This window comes from Zingiber officinale, chromosome 3A, assembly GCF_018446385.1.
Source record: "Zingiber officinale cultivar Zhangliang chromosome 3A, Zo_v1.1, whole genome shotgun sequence".
Taxonomy (NCBI): domain Eukaryota; kingdom Viridiplantae; phylum Streptophyta; class Magnoliopsida; order Zingiberales; family Zingiberaceae; genus Zingiber; species Zingiber officinale.
The window spans coordinates 164,435,333-164,458,929 of NC_055990.1; the positions used below are offsets into that span (position 1 = coordinate 164,435,333).

General features: G+C 41.3%; 3 protein-coding genes across 4 annotated transcripts; all 3 read right to left on the reverse strand.

Annotated features, from left to right (window-relative positions):
- Positions 1 to 11,502: 11,502 nt before the first annotated feature.
- On the reverse strand, positions 11,503 to 14,120 carry LOC122053351 (sigma factor binding protein 2, chloroplastic-like). Of its 2 annotated transcripts, none has more exons than XM_042615369.1 (2): positions 13,509 to 14,120; positions 11,503 to 11,757 (listed from the first exon to the last, which is right to left on the reverse strand). In XM_042615369.1, the coding sequence occupies exons 1-2, from the start codon at positions 13,918 to 13,920 to the stop codon at positions 11,615 to 11,617; spliced, it is 555 nt and encodes a 184-aa protein (XP_042471303.1). In that variant the 5' UTR covers positions 13,921 to 14,120; the 3' UTR covers positions 11,503 to 11,614. The 2 variants fall into 2 exon arrangements, with proteins under 2 accessions (XP_042471303.1, XP_042471304.1); XM_042615370.1 differs by lacking the exon at positions 11,503 to 11,757 and adding an exon at positions 12,400 to 12,447 and having other exon boundaries at positions 13,509 to 14,117.
- Positions 14,121 to 17,507: 3,387 nt separating this feature from the next.
- Positions 17,508 to 19,995, reverse strand: LOC122053350 (G2/mitotic-specific cyclin S13-7-like). Its single transcript, XM_042615368.1, has 8 exons — positions 19,820 to 19,995; positions 19,506 to 19,623; positions 19,388 to 19,423; positions 19,253 to 19,310; positions 18,682 to 19,164; positions 18,348 to 18,596; positions 17,938 to 18,275; positions 17,508 to 17,861 (listed from the first exon to the last, which is right to left on the reverse strand). The coding sequence occupies exons 1-8, from the start codon at positions 19,863 to 19,865 to the stop codon at positions 17,705 to 17,707; spliced, it is 1,485 nt and encodes a 494-aa protein (XP_042471302.1). The 5' UTR covers positions 19,866 to 19,995; the 3' UTR covers positions 17,508 to 17,704.
- A 1,283-nt stretch (positions 19,996 to 21,278) lies between these two features.
- LOC122054233 (cysteine proteinase inhibitor A-like) lies at positions 21,279 to 23,529 on the reverse strand. Its single transcript, XM_042616046.1, has 3 exons — positions 23,283 to 23,529; positions 21,946 to 22,147; positions 21,279 to 21,546 (listed from the first exon to the last, which is right to left on the reverse strand). The coding sequence occupies exons 1-3, from the start codon at positions 23,466 to 23,468 to the stop codon at positions 21,539 to 21,541; spliced, it is 396 nt and encodes a 131-aa protein (XP_042471980.1). The 5' UTR covers positions 23,469 to 23,529; the 3' UTR covers positions 21,279 to 21,538.
- Positions 23,530 to 23,597: the final 68 nt, after the last annotated feature.

The following is a 23,597-nucleotide window of genomic DNA, read 5'->3' on the forward strand; positions in this document are numbered from 1 at the left end:
AATTTAGAATAATATTGATTCCTCAAACAATACTATTTTAAATTAACCAACACCTCAAAACACCGTGAATTTTGTATGCCACGTTAGTGTGGACGTATACAAATTCAACATTTGTAAAAGGAGGGTTTTATCCCATTAATTTTATTATCTTGTCAACCTAACTTTTTGACAAATAAAATTAATAGTTGGTGTCTTTTGGTCACACAAATAATAGCAGTGACTCCGATGGGGAGGATACTATTAGATGTGTCTAAGTATATACCATTACTTGACACTAAGTTCATTAATAAGATTATGCCCCTTCCGTTGGGGAAGATCACACGCTCTTAATTAACTTCCTATAGTCATCCAAAAATGGAAGTCTGTTCTAGTGATCCACAAACAAGCTCATCCGTTATGGAGGAAGGCACTCAGAGCCAACGCGCAAGCTTGTTTGCATCACTTACAAACCAGTAATGGAGACCATGGGATTTATTTAAAAATCCCTCTCCCACTTAGTTATTTATAAATGAGGAATTTTAACTATGCTAGCCTACTAAAACTTGTAAACTAACATGCACACACAGCATAATATAAAAGCAATAAATAGAAAATTTAATTTTCAACTATTATGGCTTTTATCACTAATTGTCCTCCGTGTGTTGTCATCCCAAGCTGCTGCCATATTTGGCCACCGCCACCGGATCTAGCTGTCGCATCCATCTTGCTCCTAGTTCCGCTGCGCCTCTGGTCCTTAGAAGGTTCCATGCTTTGCAAGATTCGATCCGCGACATAAATAGAATTTTACATTTTGATCCTATATTTCATAAAAGGAATGTACATGTATCTAGATCAAAAATAAAATCTTAATAAAACTAAATACAGCTCCTGCTGTATTTTAATACAATCATGCACACACAGATAAATGCCCTTGACATGTCCAAGGGTCCAATCACACACATAATAACTAAAAGCCATAATAGTTGGATCCTGCATCCACAAAGTTAGCACATTCTACTATTAACCTGCCTAAATTATGTATGACATGTGCATAATTAAACTAAATACCAAATACACAGAGGCAAAACCCTAGCTCTGATATCAATTGTTGGTTGCTACTCGGAAAACCTATAGGTTCCACTGTACAAAAATTTTGTACAAAGGTCTGAACCTTTTCCTAGCTACCATGTGTTCTTTTAAATTAAATTTTTATCGCCTGCGGAACTTAACACGTTTGATCTAAAACTTAATCTATTTGTTCTTTTAGGTTTTGACTTGGATCTCCTGCAGAACTTTACACGTTCGACCCAAGTCTCCTTAAGTTATTAATTCCATTAAATATTAATTTCCATAATTTGTTCCCAGTACTGACGTGGCGAGGCACATGACCTTCTTGGATATGGGAGCAACCACCACCGGCTAGACAAAACCTTTTATAGAAAGCTAATATTTAATTTCCTAAAATAACTTTAGGTTAACCAAATAGAACAATCAAATCACAAGGAAAAGAAAAAACAAAAGAACACAGCATCGAAAAAACATATTCGAAATTCTAGAACGTAAGCCTCTTGTATTTGGTATTATTTCCATAAATAACTAGCATGATGCGGAAATAAAAATTACTAGTTATACCTTGTAGAAAAACCTCTTGATCTTCTACCGTATTCCTCTTCTAACCTCGAACGTTGTGTGGGCAACGATCTACCGAGATGAGAAACCACCAACCACCTTCTTCTCCTCCAAGCAAGGTTCGGCCACAAAGGAAAAACTTCACCAAGGAGAAAAACCAAAATACTAACCAAGCTCCAAGAGATGCTAGCTTTCTCTCCTTCTTCTTCTTCTTCTCCAAGTAGTATCCGGCCACCACAAGAGCTCCAAGGGGGAGAGAGAGGTTTGTCCACCACAAGAGGAAGAGAGGGAGAGGATGGCCGGCCACACCAAGGAACAAAAGAGGGAGAGAAATAATAGATGTTGTCACTAATGAAGGCACCCTCACCCCTTCTTTTATATTCCTTGGCCTAGGCAAATTAGGAAATTTAATTGCAATAAAATTTCCTCAATTTCCTTGACATAATTTAATTGAGAAAAATAAAATAAAATTTCCCAATTAAATCTACATTGGCCGGCCACATCATTGGAGAACAAATTGGACAAGTTTCAATCAACAATTAAAACTTCCTAATTTGTTTCCGGAAATTTTAAAATTAAAATTTCTCTTTAAAAATCTCTACATGGTTAATAAAAGAAAATTTCTATAATTTTAATTTTACAACATGTGAATAATTTTTAAAGAGAAAATAAAATATCTCACCAATTTACAAATAAGGAAAGAGATCTAATCTCTTTCTTTAATCTTTTGTAAATTTTACAAGAGAGATAATTTAATTTAAATTCTCTTTAATAAATTATTTCTTCCACATAATAAAAATTAAAATTAAAATTCTTTTAAATTTATTTTGGCCGGCCCTACTAGCTTGTGTTCAAGCTAGGCCGGCCCTAGCTTATTTCCCAAGCTAGCTTGGCCGGCCCCTATTGGGTGGGTATAGAAGGTGGGTATAGGTGAGTATAGAACTCTATAAATAAGAGGCTACGATAGGGACCGAGAGGAGGAATTGGTTTTGGTCTCCCGATAAAATTAAGCATCCCATGTTCGCCCCGAACACACAACTTAATTTTATCAATAATAATTCATTCCACTAGAGAACTATTATTGAACTACCGCACCAATCCCAAATTACATTTTTGGGCTCCTTCTTATTATGAGTGTGTTAGTCTCCCTGTGTTTAAGATATCGAATGTCCACTAATTAAGTGAGTTACTAACAACTCATTTAATTAATATCTTAGTCCAAGAGTAGTACCACTCAACCTTATCGTCATGTCGGACTAAGTCCACCTGCAGGGTTTAACATGACAATCCTTATGAGCTCCTCTTGGGGACATTATCAACCTAGTATCTCTAGGACACAGGTTCCTTCTATAATCAACAACACACACTATAAGTGATACCATTTCCCAACTTATCGGGCTTATTGATTCATCGAACTAAATCTCACCCATTGATAAATTAAAGAAATAAATATCAAATATATGTGCTTGTTATTATATTAGGATTAAGAGCACACACTTCCATAATAACCGAGGTCTTTGTTTCTTTATAAAATCAGTATAAAAGAAACGACCTCAAATGGTCCTACTCAATACACTCTAAGTGTACTAGTGTAATTATACAGTCAAGATAAACTGATACCTAATTACACTACGACCTTCTAATGGTTTGTTCCTTTCCATTTTGATCGTGAGCTACTGTTTATAATTTATAAGGTACTGATAACATTATCTTCTGCATATGACACCACATGCTATGTTATCTACAATATAAATTAATTGAACAACTACAAACAAATGTAGATAATTTGACCAAATGTGATTCTTTATTCAAGACAAATGTTTACAAAAGCTTAGGCTTTCAGTATACACTCCAACACATTCCCCACTGGTCGAACGGACACGAGACTATAGATGCCTTCATTTCCTCTGCCGGTCGGTGATTGAAGTTATGGTACTTCTGGCATGAAAGGCACGTCGACACGGTCTGAGCGGCGTCTGCTTGTAAAGTCGGCCAAAAGTACCCGGCCAGGAGGATCTTCTTGGCCAACGATCGTCCGCCCGGATGCCCTCCGCAGGATCCTTGATGTACTTCTTGGAGGATGTAAGCCGAGTCTTCCGAGCTCACGCATTTCAACAACGGGCGAGAGAAAGCCTTTTTGTAAAGCTGATCGCCGATGAGTGTGAACTGACCGGCCCTCCTTCTTAACAGCTGGGCTTCGTTCCGGTTGGACGGTGTGGCTCCCGAGCGGAGGAACTTTATGATGGGTGTCCTCCAGTCACTTGGAAATGTGAGGCCTTCCATCCGGTCGACGTGCGCCACCAACAGTACTTTTTCAATTGATTGTTGAATGGCGACCGGCGTTATTGAGCTCGCGAGTTTGGCTAACTCATCGGCTGCTTGATTTTCTGCTCTGGGTATCTTCTGGACAATAACTTCTCTAAAATCAGCTTTGAGCTTCTCGAAGGCTTCAGCGTAGAGCTTGAGCCGAGCACTATTGATTTCGAAGGTACCAGAGAGCTGCTGAGCGGCCAACTGCGAATCCGAGTGAAGTGTTACCCGACCGGCTCCCACATGCCGAGCTGCTTGCAAACCGGCTATGAGGGCCTCATACTCTGCTTCATTGTTTGTAGCTTTATAATCCAGCCGGACGGATAAGTGCATCTTCTCTTCTTAAGGGGAGAGTAACAATATTCCAATCCCGCTTCCGAGTCGAGTGGACGACCCATCCACATATATTCTCCACATAGCTTCCGGCTCTGGCCTTTACACCTCAGTCACAAAATCGGCCAAGGATTGCCCTTTGATCGCCGAGCGGGGCTGGTATTGGATATCAAATTCACTTAACTCCGTCGTCCATTTGATGAGCCGTCCGGATGCCTCTGGGTTTAGCAATACGCGCCTGAGCGGACTATTGGTTTTGACAATGATGGTATGCGCCAGAAAATATGGACGAAGGCGCCGAGCGGCGAGGACCAGAGCGAAGGCTAGCTTTTCGAGCCCAGTGTAGCGAGATTCAGCATCTTTTAAAATGTGACTGAGGAAATACACAGGCTCTTCTCCACTCGCCCTCACTAAAGCCGAGCCGATTGCATGCTCGGTTGAAGACAAGTACATGTACAGTGGCTCGCCCGCAGTCGGCTTGGCCAATACCGAGAGAGAGTTCAGGTATGTCTTTAAATCTTCGAACGTCCGGTCGCATTCTTCGTTCCGGTGAAATTTTGTAGCCTTGCGCAAGATCTTGAAAAACGGGAGGCTCCGGTCGGCGGTTTTGGAGATGAACCTGGACAGAGCGGTGATCCGACCGGTCAAACGCTGCACTTCCCTTGTATTTCTTGGAGGCGGCATATCTTGTAGAGCTTTCACCTTGCTGGGATTTGCTTCGATTCCCCGCTCGGTCACTATGTACCCCAGAAAGCGCCCTCCTTTTGCTCCGAACGGGCACTTCTGGGGATTTAGCTTGACTCCATATTTGCGCAGCGTTCGGAAGGTTTCCTCCATGTCTTTGAAGAGATCGGCCGCTTGGACGGACTTTATGAGAATGTCGTCCACATAAACTTCTAGATTCCGCCCGATCTGATCTCTGAATACTTTATTCATCAGGCGCTGATATGTGGCCCCCGCATTCTTCAATCCGAACGACATCACATTATAACAATAAGTGTCGTCGGCCGTCACGAAGCTGACTTTTTCTTGATCTTCACGGGCGAGCGGCACTTGGTGATATCCCTGATAGGCGTCGAGCATACAGATTAATTCGCAGCCGGCCGTAGAGTCCACCAGCAGATCTATCAGGGGCAGAGGATAAAAATCTTTCGGGCAAGCTTTGTTGAGATCCCGAAAGTCTATGCACACTCTCCACTTGTTGCCTGGCTTGGAGACTAATACTACGTTAGCCAACTAGCTCGGGAACTGCACCTCGCGTATATGGCCGGCCTCCAGAAGTTTTTCCACCTCCGCTCGGATGATGGAATTCTGCTCGGCGCTGAAGTCCCTTTTTCTTTGCTTTACCGGCCGAGCGTCCGGTCGGACATGCAACTCGTGCTGCGCTATGCTCGGCAAAATTCCGGGCAGCTCATGTGTCGACCAGACGAAGACATCATGATTTCTTCGGAGGCATTGGATCAATTCTTCTTTCTGCTTCTCTTCCAGATCGGACGCTATAAAGGTTGTGGCCTCCGATCGGGTTGGGTGAATCTGCACTTCCTCTTTTTCTTCATAAACTAAAGAGGGTGGCTTTTCGGTGATGGCGTTTACCTCGATCCGGGGCGCCTTCCGAGCGGAATTGGCCTCTGCTCGGACCATCTCGATGTAGCATCGCCGAGCTGCTAGTTGATCTCCCCGCACTTCTCCCACTTTGTCCTCCACGGGGAACTTGATCTTCTGATGGAAGGTTGAGACGACCGCTCGGAATTCGCTGAGAGCCGGTCGTCCCAAAATGACGTTGTAGGATGAGGAAGAGTCGACCACCACGAAGTTTGTTGTCCGTGTCCTCCTGAGCGGCTCTTCTCCCAGCGAGGTAGCCAGCCGGATCTGTCCGACCGGCTGAACTTCGTTACCCGTAAACCCGTAGAGCGGGGTTGTCATGGGCAACAGCTCGGCTCGATCAATTTGCAGCTGATCGAACGCCTTCTTGAATATGATGTTGACTGAGCTCCCTGTGTCAACAAATACGCGGTGAATAGTGTAATTGGCTATTACCGCTTTGATGAGCAGAGCATCGTCGTGAGGTACTTCAACTCCTTCCAAGTCATTGGGCCCGAAACTAATTTCGGGTCCTTCTGCTCGTTCTCGGCTACAGCCGACCGCATGAATCTGGAGCTGCCGGACGCTCGCCTTTCTAGCTTGGTTGGAGTCTCCTCCGGTCGGCCCGCCAGCAATAACGTTGATCTCGCCTCGGGAAGTATTGCTTATATTTTCCTCTTCCCGAGCGGATGGCCGAGACCGTTCTCTGGACACTCGGCGATTCTCCTTCCTTGGGGAACGATGCCGATCGGGAGTCTGTTGCTGTGGCCTATCAGCTCGCGTCCGATCGGCGTCATGAGTTATCCGTTGCCTGTCGACTGAGGGAGACCGTCGTCCGGCATTCCGGGGCGCAGGATGAGCCACGAAGGGAAGACTTCGGCAATCCCTTGTGTTGTGCGTATCCGTCCGGTGGAAGGAGCAGAACATCGGGGACCATTTCTCTTTGGCTTGGGTCGGGCGACAGCTACCTCTTGCACATGAGACCTGGCGTGGGGGGATCGGATTGCTTCGGCCCTTGGTCCTCTAGGCGGCTGATGGGCGGCTTGCTGTTTCCGCTCGGCTGGAGGAGCCCGCTCGACTGGAGTTTCCTTTTTCCTTGCCGCTTGTACTTCTTCCACGTTGATGTATTCGTTCGCCCGGTGTAGCATGTGATCATAGTCTCGGGGCGGCTTTCGGATGAGCGATCGGAAGAAATCCCCATCCACTAGGCCTTGTGTGAAGGCATTCATCATGGTTTCCGAGGTGGCCGTTGGAATGTCCATCGCCACTTGGTTGAACCGCTGGATGTAAGCTCGAAGCGATTCACGGGCTTCTTGCTTGATGGCGAACAGGCTCACGGTCGTTTTTTGATAGCGCCGACTGCTTGCAAAATGATGGAGGAAGGCCGTTCGGAAGTCCTTGAAGCTTGTGATGGATCCGTCCGGCAGCCTCCGGAACCACCGTTGAGCCGATCCCGAGAGAGTGGTGAGAAAAACTCGGCACTTTACTCCATCTGTGTATTGATGGAGAGTGGCTGTGTTATCGAACTTACCCAGATGATCATCCGGGTCGGTTGTCCCATTGTACTCGCCGATCGTCGGAGGCACGTAGTGTTTGGGCAGAGGGTCTTGTAGAATGACCTCCGAAAATTGGCGATTGATCCGCTCGGGAGATGCGTCCGCTCGGGGGGCTTTCCCTTTTCTGTTGTCTCGTCTTGGTATTTCATCCGAAGATGATCCCCGCTCTCGATTAGTTGCTACAGCTTCAGGAGTGCGGAAGAGAGCCCGATTGAATGGTACTGTCGCTGGTGGTGCTTCCGCTCGGCCACCAGACGCTGATGTTGCTTGTTGCTCTGGCCGCTCGGCTGTGGATTTCTGTTTTTGATCCACGAGCTTGGCGGCCCTCATTTCGATCAGAGCATCGAGTTCCTCGTTCGAAAGTGTCACCATGTGTTGTCGTCCAGCCTCGTCCATTGTTCCCGTTCGGAAGCAGGAGCGTTCCCACAGACGGCGCCAAATTGATCCTGTCCGAACGGCTGACTCAACGGACGCTGGGCACGTGGCGCTTTCCGGTTGCTGATGTGGGTCTTCGACTGGTCGCACGAATCTCCGGCGATCCTGCACAGAAGTCGGGCCGGGAAGGGGTTCCCGGCGGCGACCCTTCGACGCTCAAGTCAGGTAAGCAGACAGCAAAAGGTGGCTCCAAAGCTTGTAGAATGCGTACCTCCGGCGAAGTAAAAGGCTCTTTATATAGAGCAGTGAAAGAACTAATGCACGTCCACTGAGGCGCATACGTGTCCGCAGCCCATACCTCGGTATGTACCTGTCAGAGAGCTTACCTGACACCATACTGCTACAGTTCAATCACGTCTTCGATGGGACAACAGAACACCTTGTTGTCAGACTTAGAGTATGGCCTAGCCATAGGACTTGACGGCTGTCAGAAGATGTTCCTATCCTTCATCCACCGCCCGGCCGGGATGTCCGTCCGGACGGCCGACGCGAAGAGCGTCGTCCGGACGGCTTTAATTCCCTGCGCCGGCCGGCCGGAGCGCCCATTATGTCCTGCCTTCTCTTAGGCCTTTCGCTAGGTCATTATTTACTATTTCATTGAGCGTCGGAACCTCGACCCCTGTCAGGGCGTCTTTCACTATCAGACGTTTACGGGCAGGCCGATCGGCCTGCCCTTTTTTCATGCGTCAGGTCGGCTCACCCTTCTTCGACGGACCACCTGGCCCTCTGACCTCCACGTGGCATTGACCCCTCATTAGGGGGTCCCGGGCTCTTACCACCGGATCAGGTATTACTCCATGTTGATCTTGTAACGACAACTTTCTTCATAATAACATGGCCAATTGGAAGGAAAGTCTGAAGGTATTCTACTCCAGCTAGAGCCTGATTTAGATGAACTAAATAAGGGGTCGAGCTAATGACATAAAACAATCACTTCTTGGGAGGCACATCAAATTCTTTCTTGTTCTCATTTCTCTTTTTCATAACCCAAACCTTCTACTTAGTTCTTTATAAAGAAGAGAATGGTTACTGGAAATTAGGATTTTGAATGTATATGCATGCGTACCTTTGCTCATGTGAGTTAACTACCTTTTATAGGACCATATCTCTCCAGCACATTCTCCCCGTGCCCCCCATTTCTCACCGTTGTGGCCATATTCCCCTAAATAAATTCCTATTATAACCCATTTATATCGGAGTTAATAGCTGTGTTTTCCTCCTTTCCCGTGATAACGGCTATATTATTCATTATCCTCCAAGAATAACGTAATGTTTCGTTGCTCCAGTCAAGAGTCGGGAGTAGTTGGGAGTCGGACATCAAGCATAGCAGGGAGTTGGTAGTCGATGTTGGATTGCAATGGTTGCAAACAAAGTCTCATATTGAAAACACATAGAAAAAATCATGGACTTATAAGGGAAAGATATCTACATTGGTATGAGACCTTTTGGGTAGAGCTAAAAAATAAAACTATGAATGCTTATGTCCAAAGTGGATAATAACATACTATTGTGGAGATATCTAAATTCTTTTTATCTTAACAATTGGTATCAAAGGGGTAAGAAAGTCCTAGTAGGTCGGGTGGACCGAGGGGCAAAAAAGTCCTAATAGGTCGATTGGATAGAGGTAGGGATGACAATTTTCCCCGCGGGTTTGGGGCCCCACGGGGAAAACCCGAAATGGGGATGGGGATCCCCGATTTTTCGGGGATGGGGCGGGTTTGGGGCGGGTATGAGAATACTATCTCCATCCCCGAACCCGCCCCGAATATTATTATTATTAATATTAATAAATAATAATATGATTTTTTTAAAAAATATTAATAATAGTGTTAACATTAATCTATTGGCTTCAAATAGGCAACAAGATCTGTGAGGTCTGTATGTACTTCATGATTTACCTGAGCTATTATTCGGAACCATGTCTTCTGTATTTCCCTGTTTGCCATCCTTGCAGGAAATCGAGTTGAATAAGACTAGCTGGAATGCACTGTTTGAGCCTTACCTTTTCTTTGAGACATACAAAAATTATCTCCAGGTTGACATTGTTGCTGCCGATAGATCATGGAGATGGGGCGGGGATGGGGAATCCCCGAACCCGTGGGTTCGGGTCCGGGGAATCCCCGAACCCGTGGGTTCAATCCCCGAACCCGAAAAAATGAAAATGGGGTGGGGATGGGAATGGCAAACCCGCCCCCACCCCGCCCCATTGCCATCCCTAGATAGAGGGATAGGAAAATCTTGATGGGTCAAAGATCAGATGACATTAAGCAGGTAGGTTTGAGGACGCCCTTCGTTTGAGAGAGGGTTGTTGGGTTGCAATGGTTGTAAATAAAGTCTAAAATTTAAAACACATGTGATGCGGTGATAAGGGAGAGCCCACCTGTTACAGATCAATTGACATGGTGTATATCAAAGTCAAGGCGGTCAACGCCGGACTCACAATTATCCTGGTCGGCAAAGGAGTGGCCGAGCGAACATCACTCGGCCGGTCAGGGCATCATGAGCCGGTCGGTAGTGAAACGAGCCACTCGGCCCACCCGTCCAGCGTAAGGAATGACGTTATATAGGAAGAGACGAGAAAACAAAAGGGAGCATGCCATGTATCATTAAATACAAAGAAGGCAAAGAAGAACACTACACTTATCATTAATGCACATAAGTCAAGACAAATAAGTCTTCCTCTGACAATTAATATTATTAAATAAGGGCAGATGAACGATCACAGAAAAGGTATAAAAGGGGACGCCATTATGAGGAAGACAAGATTTTCTATTTTCTTGATTACTTCATTCTCTCTTCCTGATTTTGATTTGAGCGTCGGAGGGCCAACGCGAGGGACTCCTTTCCTGATTTTGATTTTGTTTGCAGGATCAAAGTTTTCATCCAGTTAGCAGTCATCTCATTCCCGACTTTCCAACTTCCTTCATTCATTATGAACTTATAAAGGAAAGGTATTTCCATTGATACGTAAATCTTTTGGATAGAGTCTAAAAATAAACTATGAGAACTTAGATCTAAATGAATAATATCAAATCATTATAAAAAATCTATTTTTTTTTAATCTTAATAATCCAAAAGTAACTGAGAACTGAACACCTAACATAGCTAAGAGTCTATGTAACTACTACAATTACAAATCTAGTTATAGCAGTTATAATTCCTTAATTACGACAATTGCATATTCAACTGTAACATTTACGTTATTACGCTGCCTCTGATCGATTCAAAATCTAGGTAGAAAATTTAAATGAACATAATATGATGAAATGATATCGAAGAGTAAGAGCATCTGCATCAGATACCCTATTTAAAAATTTTACCTTAAATTTTAGATAGGGTAGTTAAAAAATCTTTACATCAGCTACTCTATCCACTCCCTAAATTATGCATTTATATGAACAGTACTTCTCTAAATTTAGGCAATGAATTCCATTCCCTAAACATTAGAGAGGAGAGAGAAGAAATAGGGAAGCTGATATATGATGTTTTGAAAAGTGGATATCTAAATTTAATAAAGTAATTTTTTTATCCTAAATTATATATTTTGGATAGAGAAGCTGGTATAGATGCTCTTATAGGATAAACGTACACGATTGAATAAGGGAAAGCGACATCTGTTTTTGATTTAAAAAAAAATAAAAATGGAGCGTCGATTAAAAAAAAATTAAGACCTCGTTCTAATTTTTGCCCATAGCTTTTTTTTCAAATTAGTTAATTTACAAAATAATTTCGAACAGTACAAAGACAAACTCATTAGGTACTGGTTGCCCTCTCTTAATAAATTAACTTTTCTAAAATAATAATTGAACGATTGAAAAAACGGGGGGAAAGCGTGTTTTTCGTTGGGAAGGAGTAGTGGTGTTGTCGGATGTGGATGGAACGGCTGCTACTGCTGCTATACCTGCTGCATCTGCATGCTCGCTACTGCACTTCTCTGCAGGTTCAGAATTGTAGTTTTCAAATTAATTACGCTCAGTTAATTGGATAGTGACCGAAAAAAACAAATTTAAAAATAATTTACATCTATAATTATACGCTTTAAGTGTACATATGGATTATTTAGATTAATTATATACGAATTGAAGGTTTGATTTGACACTCAAATACATCTGGATTAGGAACAGTCATATTAATTGGCTAGTTAATCAGATAGCACTATTATATATATAATGCAAAATTTTCCATGATAATTGGCTCAGCTCAATACTACTCTAAACCCTGCTCTCGTGTGAAGTGATTAACAGGCCACGCTTTTTAAAATACAATTAAGTACCATGTCTTAATCTAATTAATTATTCATTTATTTGACTGATTGTATAGTAAAACAATGTCGGCAGCCCCAAAAAGATGTACTGAGTTGACCTCAATCTAGCTCAACGGTATAAGATTATACTATTAATGGTAAAATTCACAAAGATACCCTTATTTTAAATCGATGCAATTTCTTAAAATGCAGGTTTTCAGTAAAGATGAACTATTGTAAAAACCTCTGAAATAGCATGCATTTTCACAGCCGCTAATGCTATAACTTGAATTATAGGTGATCATAAAATATTTTTTTTTAAAAAAAAATCACCTTGCTAATAGAGAACCACTCTTATGAAGCCTTTGTATCAATCTTACTCTGCAAACAAATGTAAAATAAAAATGGGAAATCAAAAATGTATTTTTTGATAAAGAAAATCTCAAGACTAGGGATAAGCAGTCAATCCGTCAAACCGACCAACCCGCTTATACCGACCAGAACCGAACCGAAAAAAAATGATCCGCCGGATATAGGGTTGGATGTAGGGTCCTAATATTGCATTATCTGATCTAGTAGGGCTGGATAGTTTTTTATCCCAATAACCGAACCAACCCGATCCGATTACCCCTACTTGTAGCAACTAATATTGATAAGCTGTTACACGTTATAGCAACTATTGCCGATAAGCTGCTACACGTTATAATAGTTATTTTCGATTAGCTGCTATAACGTGTAATGAGTAATGTCTATTATCATTTTTTAAAAAATATTTTTTTTTGTTATATTTATATTTATATTTTATATTTCATTGGATATAAGGTCGGATATCCAAATAACTGACAACCCGTCGGATATTTAAAACATAAGAACCGCCGGATATAGGGTCGGATGTAGGTCCCGATTTTGCATTATCTGATCTAGTAGGGCCGGATAATTTTTTACCCCAATAACCGAACTAACCTGATCCATGATCACCCCTACTCAAGACACAGAGCTGAAGCACAGGGAGAGGAGAGGGGAGAAAATGCACACCTAGTTCCTCATATTTATACCACCTTGTCACATCTAATTAGGTTTCATATAATTTGCCAAAGCAACAACAAAAATAGATAGGAATGAACAGGTCAGACATGAAAAGATGAGTTCAACAGGTCAGACATGGACATCCACAACATCGGAATGATCTTACATGAAAAGATTAATTGCCTTTTCACTTGTTCAGTCAGATAAGAATAACCGTGTTTACTTGTGCAAGTAGAAATTAAGGAGAAGAGAGAGGAGAGGAAAAGACATGATCTTAGGAAACTTGTATATCTTCCAACACTGGACGATGTAATTTCCAATTAATTGGCACACAAAATACCAATATATGTACACACATGGATGCAATTTAAGCTAGATCGAGTCAAATAATAGTCAATGATGGGAGTGTACGTGACCTTGAAGCTCGTAGTAAACTGGCGGCGTCGACAATAACCCCGGCAACTCCTCGTGGTCGTCCAACTTCAGCTCCCCGCCCGCTCGCTTCGCCCGCCCGTCCCCGCTCAGATCCGCGCAGGCGGAGCCATCGCACGGCTCTTCCTCCTGAGGCGGTAGATCAGGGGTCCCGTAGTAGTCGACTGCGACGGCGCCGTACTTGGAGAGGGACGACTCGAGGTCGGAGTCCCGGCCGGTGAGCCCTTGGACGACGGAGCGGAACTCGGCGACGGTGGCCTTCACCTTCATGGGGTTGGAGATGTACACCACCTTGATCAGTTGCTGCAGCTTATTCTTTTTCTTCTTCTTCTTCGTGCAGATCTTCTCGGTGGCAGGATCGCTCTTCTTGTTCTGGTTCAAGGACTCCTCCTCCATATGTCCCCGCCGCAGGAAGGAAAGCGGCGGACGAAATCGAACTGGGATTCTTACCGTTAGTGGCTAGATCCTGAGAGGTTAGATCTGGGGAAAAAAATGGGAACAAATTTGTTGCCGGAAACGTAGATCGGACTCATTTGGGGAGTGGTCGCCAGGACCACAAAATTAATGAAACCGACAAAAACCGGCCACGCGGCGGATTCACAGACACGGGTATGAATGCTGGACGTCAAATGTACGGACATTCATGGCGTCATCTTTCGTTTATCGGACATATGTTATTTATTTTATATGTTTACGGTAATTTATCAAAAGACATAATTTATATATTGTATTTATCAAATATATATATATATAGAGGATAATTTTATTTATATCAAAAGGTTCAGATAAAAAAAAAAAAATCAATTCTCAGTTTATCCTCCTGTCAACCTCCCTTTTTTATCATCATTTTCAAGCATCCAATTCACAAAGTGAATTGAAAATTATTTTGTGATTCAGATGTACGTTTTTTCACCGTCTCTCTCCCTCCATCTCTCTGCCTGGTCTTATAAACACGAAAAAATATGAACCTCCTTCGCTTGTCATTCTTTCTCGTGATGATTGACGGAATTGCAAAAGACCCGTCAGGGTTTAGGAATATTACCGTAAGAGTTTCAAGAGAAGTCCAAAGGACAACAGCAGTTAAGAACGTCAACATTGAAGGGAAAACTTCTAACAAGAGTGAAATTAGTAGAAGAATACAGTTAAAGATTTAGCGATGTATGTATAGATTTATTATTGTAAAATAGGATATTGATGTAAAAAAAAATTACAATTTGGTTACAAAGGGTGATGACAAAAATCATGTTTATGATTTTATTGGATGTGTGGAGAATAAATATTCAACAACACCTGCAATATGATGTACTCCAATAATACTTACTCGATTTGCAAGGTGCTCCATTGTGATTCTAGATTTTAGTTAGACCTTGCTCATGCATGTTAGGTTAATATAGTAGGTATCAGGACATTGGGCCTAATATACGATCATATCAAACTCACTTTCTACCTTGATTAAAAGTTTTGTTTGATATCATATCTACCTTCTCTCCTCGCTCAACCCTTCATAATGATTAGGAGTTTGTATAAATCCAATTACCCTTGGTCCATCAATGTATTTTTACCAAAAATTACTATGGACCTAAACTTGTTTGATTACACCAATTTAACGTGTTGTTAGTTTATGTGGTTGTAAGGAGTTAAATTGTGCTAACCACTTTTTATTTAAGGCTCTCATTCTCTCAATGGTGGTCCTAGTTTACGAGAAAATATGCCCCTAATCTTAAGTAATTATGGAGCCATAAATTCATGGATGACTTCAACCCAGTTGAATCTAGTAAATTTCTCAAAATCATCTACTATATCTATAAGACATAAAGGGACCTTATATGTACTAGAAAAAATTAATACACAAACAAATATATATACAAAATATAGAATTTACAAAATAATAAAATATTATCTTCTTCTTCAAAGCGTTTGACATAAAATTTAAGCAACTTCTCAATTCTGGATCTAGTAGTTTTTTTTTTTGTTTAAGAAGTATGTTAGAAAGAGGTTACCGAATGTTTTAGTTGAATTGATCGGAATCAAATCTCCTCGGTCTGCAATACCATGCAGCAATGAAACGTCTCTTCTTGTGAAGGCAACCGGAATACATAACCAAGTTAAATGATTAGTTGACTTCTATAAACATATACATAAGTATTGGACATACCGTGGGCCTGATATGATCATATCAAGCCCACGTTAGGCCTGATTTGGCATCATATCAGTCTCACGTTGGCCCTGATATGATATCATATTAGGCCCTCGTTTGCTATAAGACCCCACTATCAGTGTCATTAGCTGACTAAAATAATCACCTTTTCAAACTATTTTATTTGACTATACAACTACTTCGTGATTAAAATAGAAAATTATAAACTGTACCTGAGAATATAAAGGTTTGAGTACTTGAATTCCAATTTTGAAATATATTGGCCAAAATACCACGAATATGTTGTATATCTTGTATGCCAAGAAAAATACTAAAGGGTGACTGTTTGATCAACGCTATGTGTCGGTTATGTAAAATTACAGATCCATGATGCCTTCCTTTCTTTGTGGATGCTTGAAAAAAACTTTTAAAGTGACATAAGATACTGTTCCAATGTAGTTTCTGTCCAACATCAACTGAACCCTACAATTTAGAAAAATTAAAATTTTTTAATCATACTCATTTGGATCTTCCTCAATGTCCTGGCTATTTACGGAACGTGAGAAGCAGATGAATAATCATATGCTCCCGGAAGAAATCGAAGAATTCCTTGGGAATCCTACAAGATCAATTCGTTCTTTTTTCTCTGACAGATGGTCAGAACTTCATCTGGGTTCGAATCCTATTGAGAGGTCCACTAGAGATCAAAAATTTTTGAAGAAAAAACAAGATGAGATGCATTTCCTCTAGCTCCCGAAAAGGGCATTATATGTACTGGATTAGAAGGATTAGTCATACGAAAATTAGGATTCATTTCTTGTCTCAAATATTCACTTGTAGCATACCATATCTCAATGGATTGACGTAATTTTTCTACCGCGTGTACATTCCCATAATGATGGTGTTTCTCTAAAATAAAACTTTGTTGTTCGGCGTCTTGGACTAACCATCCCTTCGAAGGGATTGTTAAAAGATCATCAATTCCTAATGAAATAGATGTAGCAGTGGTTTGCTGGAAACCCAAAGTTTTTATTTGATCCAAGATATGTGATGTATATGCCATTCCGAAATGATCGATTAACCTGCTAATAAGTCGTTTCATGGCAATTCCATTTATCACTTTATTATGAAAGATCGGATCAACCCGTTCTGCCATAAGTACCTCTTCTTATATTTCTTCTGCTGAGTAGGATTCGACAATAGACCCAAGTCAATGATAAAATTTTTCAAAATCACAGAGTTTCTAAGGCGATATCTTTACAGATAATTGAAATGGAAAGGATGATACACCCGATCCACTTCTTTGCGCTATTATGAAAGGAGATTATTGTCGGAAATCCTAAAACCTTTCACTGGAGCCTCACGAACACTGTAGATTTTTAGGTCAAAAAGTTTGATGCCGCTTGAGAGAGACACAAAGACATGTAGGATTTCATTAGGGGGATGATTTCGTCATAAAATTGAAGTTGCAGTTGGAGAGTTACAAAGAACACCCAAGCATGCACGAGTTGAGGGAGGGAGGGAGAAAAATTATCGCACGATTATTTTTAAATCAAAATGATTCAAAATATGGTTCGGATGCTCGGGAAATCACGATTGAAGAGGGGTTATTTTGCATACCTCTGTTGATAAATTGCCAATATTTTTATAAATACCTATTGGTGCAAGTGCTTTTTAATCCCGGACTTCTATTTCAGAATTTGCCCAGTTTTAAAATCTGGATGCTTGATTAATCAATGACCTAAAAGGGAATTAAAGCATTACCCAGAGAGACCACATTTCAATTTCCTTTTTCCCAAGAAGTGGTGCATATTGAGTTAGTTTGTGTAGGAAAATGAAAACAGACTACTCTTAAATCATAATTTCAATCACCCAGCAATTATTTACACATTGAGGTATCGATAAAATTGCCAAAAGGTTCATGTTGCTTCTTCTTCTTCTTCTTCCTAATTGCTCCAAGGAAAAGGAGCACGGACCGAGAAATCTTTCATTAAGAACATGAAACAAAACACGTCTAGCATTTCTCTGCAACTTCAACCAGCATCATATTCTGGTGGTCTTCAACTCCTCTACCATTTTCGTTGCCGGAGAACGCAACGCCACACCACTAAATTGCTCCCCTGAATACTTCTTGTAGGCAGCTCTCAGTTTGCTCTCACGAGCGCCAGCGTGGGAGTTCACCAGCATCTCCGCGCAGTCCCTAAATATCGTTCCAAAGTTTAGATGTTGCAACACTGGTCTATAAATAAAAACTCTCTTGAGAATTATATACTTACAATAGCTGGTGCTCAGAAAACCCAGTGTGCCTCTTCAATCTCTCGTTCCAAAGAGGTTTCTTGTTGAGCGTGCATTGTGCAGCGTACACCGCAGAAGCGGCGACCATCGACGGGCAAAACATGATCATGGAGTAGTTCATTAAAGCCAATTCCGCAAAGAAGTACACCATGTGTTCCATCTCCTTATCACAACTTGCAGCCTTAATAAACCTCACGAGGAACACGTACAGAGTTGGGACAGTCAAGTTCCATTCGAGCTTGTTCAGAATCCTCTTCTCCATGCCAAGGATTTGCTCTCGGGTGTATGCCCTGTCCGCTATGCAAATGAAGTCGTTGACCTGCAAACATACACACAAGATTCAGCTACAAGCCCCTGCAATTTCTAATCACTATGTGCTGCCTTTGACTACCTCTGGCGCCCAAATTTCCTCATACTTGCTGGAAATGAGCATGGCAGATACACCAATTAGCTGAAATTCTTTACGCAGAGCGGTTTCAGTCGAAAGGTACCGATCGACTATGTTGAATGTTAAGTAGAGCGTCTCAGGGGTCAGCTGAAACCTATGGTTCACTTCGATCAACCAGTCAGCAAGAATGGCTCTCATCTTCGCGTTGATCTCCACCTGGGAGTTCATGTAGTCATGGGGTCTGCTTGCGTGCTGCATTAGTAGTTCAAAGAATCATCTTTAGTGAACAGATCCAATTGGACGAATCACGAGTTATGAAGATTCGACATTTTAGTACCTCATTAGATTTGTAGAACTTGTAGATATCCTCGACGTAATCAACAACAGCCAATTGGTCACCAGCATCTGCTACATCAATCTCGTCTACCAAATCCTTCGGCTTGCATGAGATTCCACAAGCAATCTTGCTTCGAGCAGTGAGTACGGAAGAATATGCATTAACCTTTTTCCTGGAAGACCTTTTGTGAGAAGACGATGCTCGGTGTGTTTCGACATCAATAGCTGTCACTACTATCTTATCAAGGTCAGTCTTTGCTACAATCTTTTCCTTCTTAGCGTTCTTCTGTTCAGGTTTACTTGGGACCTCTGCAGCAACCTTATCCTTCTTACTGTTCTTCTCTTCAGGTTTACTTGGGACCTCTGCAACAACCTTATCCTTCTTACTGTTCTTCTCTTCAGGTTTACTTGGGACCTTGTTGAGAGGCGGTTTTGCTACTGCACGTTTGTCGACTGCCCCATCTGATGCAACGACCACAGGGATCTACATCAAAATGGCACATTTTGAGATTAGTCATTAGCAAACAACGGTGCGAATGAGAAAATCAAAGAGGGAAAGAGCGAGATACCACCTTGTTAGCATCGGCAGCGGCGGCTTTTGCATTTGCCAGAAGTTGAGCACCAAAGCTTCTGTGACATAACGCATGGAAATCAGAAAAATTGAAAAGTAAAGAAAGAAAAGTGAAGGTTCTGCCGAAGTGACTTACCTTGTGATTGGGCGATTGATTTGGGGTTGCTGTTTCCTGATAATTTGAAGATGACGTTGATTTCAAATTATATGATAATCGCGGTGTGGAAATGAAGTTTATTGATTTCTGCACTTACCCTTCGGGAACGCGGGGATTGACCAGATTGCCGATATCTCCGAGCGCCCTGCGGTTCTTTGCATCGGCTGCAGTGACAATTTTTGGCTTGCCCGCGGCCGGTGGAACTACCCCAACAACTGATTTGAGGAGAGACAACACATTTTAGGCGACTCATGATCAAGAAAAACATGAATCGAAATCAAGAATTGGGTTCCAAGAAACACTAGCAAGATTCATTGCTCCAACGATGAGAAGGCAACAGAAAGGTTGGATTTTGACACGAATGGTTAAGAACAGAGAATGGAATCGAATGAAGTGCAATGAAATGGCTACCTCTCTGTCGATGCAAGACAGGGGCCTGCTGACGCCGGGAAGCCATGTCGCCTTCTTCTTCTTCTTCTTCTTCTTCTTCTTCTTCTTCTTCTTCGTTAGCTTAGTCCGGCGCTAAACTCGACAACTCCGACACATTCACCGGCAAGAATGAGGGAGGGCGGACGAGGAATGGGGAAGCGGTGGGTATGGTGGGGGTTTAAAGAAGGGGACACGCAAATGCAAAAAGAGGCAACCCCTTACGAGCTTCCAACGGTCGAATTCTTCTTTCCATAAAATTCCATTTTCCCAACGGTATGATTTTGGTGAACGGGGAAGCACGTGGCAGCACCAGGTGGCTGCCCACAGAATTGCGTTGCCTCTTTGAGGCGAAAAAGGGGATCTCTGCCAGGTTTCGGCTGTGGCACGCTACGGCTAGTTGCGCCGCCCAGAAAGTAGCCGTTAGGTGGGTCAAATTTTTATTCCCACGGCTGACACGTCACGGAGTCTCGTAGCTGTCCATATTACTTCTTTTAAAAGAGAATATAAGTAAAATAAAAAATAAAAAATATTATTATAAAAATAGAAAGAAGTAAATTTTAGATAAACTCTATTCTACTTTTATAAAATTCATTCGAAAATAGTTCTCTATATATCATCAGTTTCAAAACAAATATTTGAAATAAAGCTACGTTTTTTGAAGTAAATGTTCTGTTATATTAAAATGTAAGGAAAACAAAGCTCCCTCTCTCCTTTAGTTAAATTATTTTTATTTTCAATATTTTTTTATCTATAAAAAAATATCACTTAAAAATCTCTAAGAATTTGAGATGACCCTTCGCCGACATACATATTATAGTCACAAATGCAATTATAATTATCGTAAACTAATCGAACTCAGCCTATAACTAAACATATTGATCATCAACTTAAATTGGGAGCAAACAATTCAATTGAAAAGTATTTTAAGTGGTTATTGCTAATTTTACATACTATAATTATGTTTTTTTAAATCATCTAATGGTTGAAAATTTTAAATTTTAATAAAAAACTGGAGCCGATCCAGTAGCAAAAATTCAATTTTAATTAGAATTGGACCGCTTGATTGAACAACTCCCTGTCCGATTCAATTTTAAAAACTCGCTGCAACTCTTACTACTTCCAAGTGACCTGTTTCCCTCTATGTATACTCCTAGCATGATCAAATCCAATTGTTAAGCAAATCTATTGACTAGATTCAACTAGTAGCAAAAAGAGGATTATACTCACCCAGACATCCCTCGCGGAGTTGACTTACAACCGACAGTCAAATAGCTAAGAAATGGGAGGAATTTTTTCCCGCTCGCTGGGATTCAACTAGTGATCGAGCTTAAGCTCTGTCCAGAGCAGTTACTAATCTAGCATAATCATCGACTCATCACTCATCAGTACAACAAATAATACAAAAGTATCTCGGAACTAAAATAGGAGATAACAACTATGCTGAAGCAAGACAATGCATGGGGGGCAAACCAACAATATTAAAATAACATCGGCAAATACATGCCACTATTTGTTTCAATTAGAACTACTTTTGTTCGTTCTTCGCACTCATCACTCTGTAGCTTGTACAAGCTATAACAATATCATACCACATATATACAGAACTTCGATAAATATACTGCGGAAGGAAGCAACAAAACCACACATCTGTGCACGCCATGAAGTTCTCTTGTGGGGATTGAAATTTAGCAAACTAAATCATCATTCACCTGGATAAAGGAAAAAAAAATGAAAGAGAAAGAATGAACTCATATTTTGGTGAAAGGAGCAAAATCAAAGGCATCCTTTGATTTATTCTGTTCGGTAACAGAAAAAGGTATATGGGCCACACAATACATGCCTTGGCGAATAATTCAGTAGTACAGTATCGATCTTTGATCATTAGAATACAAGAATGAGGCTAGTAATTTATGAAGAAAGGTGGAGAAAGCAGATTTTAAAAAATTGGGTAGAAACGGAGAAGAGGGATCATATTGAGTCATTGAGGTAGTCTTACTATATGACATAAAATCAAAGGCATTTTTTGAATCAACTTATCTGAGAAAATAGGGATTTTAAAAAGAAATAGTTTGGCGAGAATGAATGGTAGCAAATAAAAGCAACCATACCTTGTGAGGAGGTACTAGGGCTATCAGCCAGTGGCTTAAAATCCTCAAGCTCCATGAAGTTCATCCAAGGCTTGACCCAGACTTTAGCCTCATATTGTTTTTTGGATCCACAATCATTAGCCTCCAGAGTCAGGTAGTACATTTTACCAGCTACAACTTGCTCTTTAGCCTTCAATAACTGTGTAAACTTGAGAAGAGCATTCTACACAAAATGATATCAATTAGAGGAAAATGTCGGTATCCTACAATGTTGAAGAAATAAAATCAGCCAAGAAAAGGTAAAAAAAAAATGGTTGATTCCAGAAATCGGCCAATAAAATCAGCAACATCGCCTTTAGACCTAATTACACTAGGTTCCTCTTTGTTTCAAATGGTTATAACCTGTTGGAAATCCTTGTCAAAACTTATCATAATCAATACTATCCTTTAGACTTAATTACACTAGGTTCCTCTTGGTTTCATAATTCCTATAACCTGCCTGGAAATCCTTGTCAAAACTATATCATAACCAATACTATCCCTACAGTGATGCTAGGATTTCAGGGGATGATAATGCAACATGGAATTCAGAGGAGGGGCTTGCAGTAAAACCACGGGTCAATTATAAGCAGGTAGTGCCAAATGATTAAGTTTGATCTATATCCCACAAGCTCACTGTTGTACATTCTTATCCTGAGAGTAGAAAATTGGAAGATTGCCGTTTGCTAGGCTAGTTCATAAAGAACTCAAAACTTCATACATGAACATCAAAGTAAATATCGAAATCTGCATCATAAAGTATTCTATAGGCATAGTCAGATAGAAGGAAGAGTACTTGACAATCCGAACTGAATTAAGAATTGAACAATTAGCGAAGGACTCAGGACTTTTTCAAAATTGAGGTAATCAGCCGTTGACACAAGTTTTGAAGGAAACAAAAAACATGTACATGATCTTGAAAACTACCTTTACGCATTATAAAATCAGGCCGAAGACGTATTTGAACAAGTCTAGGCTCGCGGAAATTTTTAAAAATGCAACAAAAATCAATATAAAAGAAACTTCATACTTCATCGCACGAAGCTCATTGTTCAACCTAGCTTTTCTGCTGGTTTGACGAAAAAAGAGTACAATAATTAAATACATAAGAAATTTTGTTTACTCCACCAAGTTGCCCCTTTTCACGCCTAATTCCTGGATTAAAGTTTTCAAAACTATTAAATTTGAAGAACATTCCTAGGGTAGAAAAAACTCAAAAAGTTGGTACCCCGAAGTGTTTAATTGGACAACATAACCCAATAACGAATGATGCTAAACGACGACGATGATTCAAAGAAAAACCCAAACAGGGCATGCACCTGCTTCTTGTTGTACTCCTCCACGGCAAAACGAGCAAACCCCAGGATCTCGGCGCTGTTCCGGAATCCTTCGCAGTCATGGATGCCTCCCATCATACGCATCGAAGAAGCGCCTCGCAGTGAGAAGAACAAAACTAGGAGAGATATCAGAGGAAGAGGAAATCGGCGATTCGGCAGGGAAGCCATGGCGGAAACCTCGACCGGAAGAGGAGCAGCGAAACCCGTCAAGATAAAATAGCGGAAACGAAACGGTGACATGTAAATAACGGCTTCAGTTGTGGCGGTAAGATGTTCCGAGGTGCGCCACAAAACGCG

Excerpts from the sequence above, each read along its gene's own strand:
- LOC122053351 (XM_042615369.1), bottom strand. The coding sequence starts at position 13,920 with ATGGAGGAGGAGTCCTTGAACCAGAACAAGAAGAGCGATCCTGCCACC. Across the intron at positions 11,758-13,508 it reads AGTTTACTACGAGCTTCAAG|AGAAGTGCAGTAGCGAGCAT; the intron begins GTCACGTACACT and ends CTGAACCTGCAG.
- LOC122053350 (XM_042615368.1), bottom strand. The coding sequence starts at position 19,865 with ATGGCTTCCCGGCGTCAGCAGGCCCCTGTCTTGCATCGACAGAGAG. Across the intron at positions 19,624-19,819 it reads TGTCTTGCATCGACAGAGAG|TTGTTGGGGTAGTTCCACCG; the intron begins GTAGCCATTTCA and ends TCCTCAAATCAG. Across the intron at positions 19,311-19,387 it reads ATCAATCGCCCAATCACAAG|AAGCTTTGGTGCTCAACTTC; the intron begins GTAAGTCACTTC and ends GTTATGTCACAG.
- LOC122054233 (XM_042616046.1), bottom strand. The coding sequence starts at position 23,468 with ATGGCTTCCCTGCCGAATCGCCGATTTCCTCTTCCTCTGATATCTCTC. Across the intron at positions 22,148-23,282 it reads AGGAGTACAACAAGAAGCAG|AATGCTCTTCTCAAGTTTAC; the intron begins GTGCATGCCCTG and ends CATTTTGTGTAG.